Source organism: Dasypus novemcinctus, chromosome 11 (assembly GCF_030445035.2).
Source record: "Dasypus novemcinctus isolate mDasNov1 chromosome 11, mDasNov1.1.hap2, whole genome shotgun sequence".
Taxonomy (NCBI): domain Eukaryota; kingdom Metazoa; phylum Chordata; class Mammalia; order Cingulata; family Dasypodidae; genus Dasypus; species Dasypus novemcinctus.
Window position 1 is genome coordinate 43,335,488 of NC_080683.1, and position 6,048 is coordinate 43,341,535.

The 6,048-nt window shown below is 38.9% G+C and overlaps 1 protein-coding gene across 1 annotated transcript; it reads right to left on the minus strand.

Moving 5' to 3' along the window:
- Positions 1 to 477: 477 nt before the first annotated feature.
- On the minus strand, positions 478 to 1,812 carry LOC101442176 (heterogeneous nuclear ribonucleoprotein A1). Its single transcript, XM_058306984.1, has one exon. The coding sequence runs from the start codon at positions 1,766 to 1,768 to the stop codon at positions 806 to 808; it is 963 nt and encodes a 320-aa protein (XP_058162967.1). The 5' UTR covers positions 1,769 to 1,812; the 3' UTR covers positions 478 to 805.
- Between the last annotated feature and the right edge of the window lie 4,236 nt (positions 1,813 to 6,048).

The following is a 6,048-nucleotide window of genomic DNA, read 5'->3' on the forward strand; positions in this document are numbered from 1 at the left end:
ATCCTTTTTATTATTTTTTTTCTAACTGCATTGTATTAGTACAAGTACAATGCTGAATAAAAATGGCAAAAGCAGGTATGCTCTGTATACTCTGTAGAACATCAGTTCTTTGGCATTTTTTGAAATTATTTATGGTTCACATTTGGAACCATAATTTTGGAAAATATATCATAAGGGCCTGAAAAATGTAAATATTGAATATAGTGTTCTATATATCTCAAGTCAAATTTGTTAATTTTGTAGTTTGTCTTTCATATCTTTATACTTTTTAATATCCATGTTCTATCAGTTACTGAGAAAGATGTGTTAAATCTTTAATTTTGGAATTTTTTCTTTTTTATTGTTTAGTTATTTTTTCATTAGGTATATTGAGGCTGTATTATTATGTGCATATAAATTTATAATTCCATGTTACTTGTTCATTGAATCTTTTTTTTTTTTTTTTTTTTTTTTTTAAAAAGACACATTTATTCAGCGTCATGATCAGACTATTACATTTAGCAATCAACAGCATGGGTGCAAAAAAAAAAAAAAAAAAAAAACTACATTAAAACCCTTTGTTGGAATGCTTTACACTTTCCACAGAACAGAAACTAAAATAACCTGTTATACAATTAGTCACAAATACAGTCCTCGTGTTTTTTTTGCCCATACACATGAGTATTGTCTAAAACATGTCTTCTTTGTAGCAGCTAGGCCCTGCCACCACTGTGCTTGGCTGAGTTCACAAATCTGTTGTAACCTGTAGCTTCCCTGTCACTTCTCTGGCTCTCCTCTCCTGCTAAGCTTTGTTTCCTTGCAGTAATTAAAACCTTCTGCCACTGCCGTAGCTACTGCTGCTGCTGGAACCGCCATAGCCACCTTGATTTCGTGGTTTGGCAAAGTATTGGCCTCCACCCCCATAAGGGCCAGAGCTTCTGCCTCCAAAGTTTCCTCCCTTCATGGGTCCAAAATTTGAAGACTGATTGTTGTAATTGCCAAATTCATTGTAGCTTCCACCACCTCCAAAATTGCTTCCATCATTACCAAAGCCATTATAGCCATCCCCACTGCCACCATATCCACCACCACCTCGGCTGCCACCAAAGCCACCTCTACCACTGAAGTTTCCTCCACGACCAAAGTTGTCATTCCCACCAAAGCCACCTCCACGACCGCCACCAAAGTTCCCTGAACCACTTCGACCTCTTTGGCTGGATGAAGCACTGGCCATCTCTTGCTTAGACAGGGCTTTCCTTACTTCACAGTTGTGGCCATTCACAGTATGGTATTTCTGAATGACAATCTTATCCACAGAGTCATGGTCATCAAAGGTTACAAAAGCAAAGCCTCTCTTCTTGCCACTGCCTCGGTCAGTCATGATTTCAATTACTTCAATTTTCCCATACTGCTCAAAATAATCTCTTAGGTGATGCTCTTCAGTGTCTTCTTTAATACCACCAACGAAGATCTTTTTCACAGTTAAGTGGGCACCTGGTCTTTGGGAATCTTCTCTTGAGACAGCCCTCTTTGGTTCCACAACTCTTCCATCCACCTTGTGTGGCCTTGCATTCATGGCTGCATCCACTTCCTCCACAGTGGCATACGTGACAAACCCAAAGCCTCTGGAGCGCTTGGTGTTTGGATCTCTCATTACCACACAGTCCGTGAGTGTTCCCCATTGCTCAAAATGGCTTCTCAGACTCTCATCAGTTGTTTCAAAGCTTAATCCTCCGATGAAGAGCTTCCGCAGCTGTTCCGGCTCTTTAGGAGACTCTGACTTAGACATGACTGCAGCTGGAGGAAAGACTGTATCGATGCTTCCTCAGCGCCGTCCACCTGTTCATTGAATCTTTTATCATATGAAATATTCTTCTTTATGTCTACCAAAGATTCTTGCCTTAAAACCTACTTTGTCTGAAATTAATATAGGTATACCATCTTACTTTTGCTTAGTGTTTATGACTTTGTCTTTCAAATTTTGATTACTATTATATTAACGCAGGAGTTCTTAACCTTTTTTGTTCCACAGACCCCTTTGCCAGTCAGATGAAAACCATGGACCCCTTACTAAGTCCACACTATTCTGTGTATTATTTAATAAATATATCACACCCTCGCCAACACATCCTCACAAGAATAATGCTTTGTTGAGGACCCCTGTATTAAATGTATGCCTCATTTTAAAAAATGTAGTCTGGCACACTTTATATTTTATTTAGGATATTTAGCCCAAATAATTTAAATGTAGTCACAGATACATTTGGGTTTAAACTATCTTACTCTGTTTTCTGTTTCTTCTTTTCTTTTATTTACCTTTTCCTCTTTCTCCTCCTCCTCTTCTTTTTCTATGATTTTATCATTAATTTTTCCATTTATTAGAATTATCATGATATAATAAATAGGACTTTTATTCACTTTCCAGAAAATGCAAAAAACTTAGAACATTTTAACTATTTTTAACTCTTGCCCACATTTTGGACTATTATGGTTATACATTTTCATTCTATGTAGTTTAAATCCATATGACATTAATAACTTTGTTGTAGACAACATGTTGAGTTATACTTACCCACACATTTACCCTTTCTGTTGTTTTTAATTCCCTCCTACATTTCCAACCACATACCTGGGGCAGTTTTTCTTTGGCCTGAATTGACTTTCACTTTTCTTTCAGAGTTCTTTTATAGAAAAATATTCTCAGTGGTACTGCTTTTATTTTTTACGAACTTTGTTGCTACATATTGAATTCCAAATAGGTTTTTTTAAAATCCATTTAAGAATATCAATTCATTTTCTTCTGGCTTACATAGTTTCTGTTTAGAAGTTAGCTTTTAGTATTTTTGTTGTTTATTTGAGTGCAATATGTCATTTGGGTGGCTACTATAAAGATTTTCCTTTGTCTTTGACTTTCAGCAATTCAGCTGAACTAAAAAGTAAAGGTTCAATATCAAGGGTCCATCAATGGACTATCCTCCTTCCCTGGTCACTGCCCCTATACTCGGGGAATTTTTGCTGTTCCATTAGAGTATGTGGCAGAGCTCCCCAGGATGGGGATGAGATTTCTGAGTTGTTTCTTGGGTTTTGGGAATTAGTTCTCTAAACTAATTGGGTTGAAATCCACTATGACTCTATTTCCAATGATCAAGATGGCCCTTACTTTAACAGCAGATATGCTCAACTGCTTCAGCCACATCCGCTCCCCGTTATACTTTTGAAATCCACAAAACTCTGTAAGGTATCAAATACACTGTCACCCTGATCCTTGCCTCTTATAAGTGTTTGAGTAGGGTATCCAGTTGAGTGCCAACCTCCCACATGGGAGGTCCCATGTTCAGTCCCCAGTGCCTCCTAAAAAACAAAATAATAAGCAAAACAAATGATAGGGTCAACTCAGGGAAGCTGATATGGCTCAGTGGTTGAGTGACAGCTTCCCACATTCAAGGTCCTGTGTTCAATCCCCAGCCTTGGGTACCTCCAAAAAAAAAGTATAATTGCATTGGATGGCTGTTCCTAAATAAGCCGCATACAGTTGTTAAAGAAAGATGAGTTCAAGACTTCAAATTCCAAGCCAAAGCATTTCATAAAGGATTTCTGTGTGTGCCCTGAAATAAACTCTTATTCCTTGAAGCTGCAGAATCAAGATTTCTGAAAAACAGACCCAGAGTCTCATTGTGCAAATGACTAAATTACAACATAAATTGAGTACCCAATGTTGCAGCATATCTGCTTTTAAGTAAGGGCATTGACTGGGAAGGAATGGGATCCTGAAAATTGGAATGGGGCACATAGGCTGATACTGATGATGGTAGGAACATTGAAACCCTAGATTCTGCCAGGTATTAGCTTGCAAGACACTGTTAATTTCTCTTATGGTACACCCCGCCCCGCCATCCCTCATTTCTTGAAAACCTATAACTAGAATGAAGTCCAAATAGGCCCCAAAAGGTGAGGTATAAAGTGTGACCCATGAGGAAACATGCTATACTCTTAAAGAACTACATGACTTTTCCAATTTATATAGTGAGAAATCAGGGGAATATGTGTGTAAAGTGAATTTTAAGGCTATAGGCTAATGGCAGAAGGAACATAAAATTGGATCAGGCTCAATTTATTGATATGGGTTCATGACACAGCGATTCTGGGTTCAACAGTGTCACTAATGAGATAAGAAAGGGCTCTAAAAGTTTATTCAGATGGCTGGCTGAAGCATGGATGAAAAGGTCAAAATTCCAGAACTAACCTGGTGTAATACAGGTGAAGGTATCCAAAGGCTTAGAGATATTTGAATGTCAGAGTGGATTTCTCATGCAAAACCTGCTCATCTGTCCCAGGAAGTCTAAAGGATACACCTTTCACCAGGACTGTGAGGAATAAATTTGTAAATCTAACTCCATCTTCCCTGAGGAGCTCCATGGCCACTCTTGTCTATAGTTCACATATTAATGTGGGAATTGATTCCACTGAATGTGGATCCTTAAACACAATGAGGATGATAAGATCCCATGTTGGCAGAAGCCAAGGGGCAATTTTACATTGCCAAAGACAAGGTGGGCATGGCTACCATAGTGGACAGCAGGATCAAAGCAGTAATAAGAACAGTCTGACTTGCAGAGACCTCTGGCATTGGCCAGGTGATCATGGGGTACCTAGAAGTGAAATAGATGAACAGTCTACTAAATGCTTACTTGATCTGTATAAGCACAATGGTCCTATGGTCAAGTAAACAAAAGCCTGATTTGAATCACTAAAACAGCGAATTATGGTCCCTCAGTCACTTCCAGACTGAGACAGTTAACACAGTCAGAACACCTTGAATTAAGAGAAAACTAGTTCCCATTGAGGAAGGACCCTTCTGCACTGCCAAAAATTTATACTGTTAATTTTACTCCTAGCCTTCCCTAAACGGACCTATAGCCTTTTACTAGGGTGACTGTGCATTTGGGAAAAGGAGATTATCAGACATTTCAGGGATTATTAGACACTGCTCTGAGCAGACATCAATCCCATAATGTCGCTATGGTCCAGTGGTATAGGACATGCTGAGATACCCCTTCTATGGAGCAGGATAAGCTGTTGTATATGGTCCTTTCTACATGAGGAAGTGACTCAAATGCCAATGGCCTCCACTCCTGCCACATTACCTTCTCTTCCCAGTGCACAATTCTGGCATCTTAGGGAATTCCCAATAATCAGTTGACTGAGGAAGAGAAAACTCAGGTCTGATTTACAGGTTGTTCTGTGCAAAATGGACAACGGTAGCCCTACAGCCTGTTTCTGGGTCATCCCTGAAGTGATAAAGGGAAGTCCACTCAGTGCGCAGAACTTCCAGCAATGCACTTGGTTAACTTCATGTGTCTAATTGGCTCAGTTATAAATGTCCAGCTGTTTAGCCAAAAAAGCTACTTCCAGGATTTAAATTATTAATCAGTCATTGCATCTGTGGCTAATTACATCTACAATCAACGAAGAAGTTTGCCTTCAATGATGAGAGAAATCCCATCCAATCAGTCAAAGACCTTAAAAGCAGAACTATTGAATTCAGGAGTCAGGAAAGACAAATTTCTATCTCTACTTCACTCAGCCAGCTTGTCCTGAGGAGTTTGTCATAAACTACATCAGAGTTCTCAACTTTCAACCTGCCCTATGGAATTTAGGCTGACCAATCCCCAGAGTCACTTGAGCCAATTCCTATAATACACATCATAATTATATGTCCTATTGTTTCTGTTTCTCTGGAGAACCCTGACTAATACAATTGGCTTAATTTTCAAGCTTTACCTATAATTAAAATGATAAACCCCAAGAGAAAGTCATGGCTATTGGCTTCTCAAACTCAGTGACAATTTTCCACATCCTACTTCTACCCCTCTCCAATCTCCCATCTTACATGTACAAATGATGCTGAGAGGTAAGGCTAGATGAGCATGACTTGTGAAAACTGTAGACACAAGATAGGTAGCTGACTTCTGATATGGTAATAACTACATTGGCTTTACTGTTTCTATTCCTATTTGCTTTGGGCACAAAATTCTAGAAACGCTAAAGCTGTTTACCACTGTCAACATG

What these genes read in the sequence shown, in the direction of transcription:
- LOC101442176 (XM_058306984.1), bottom strand. Translation starts at nt 1,768, where the DNA reads ATGTCTAAGTCAGAGTCTCCTAAAGAGCCGGAACAGCTGCGGAAGCTC.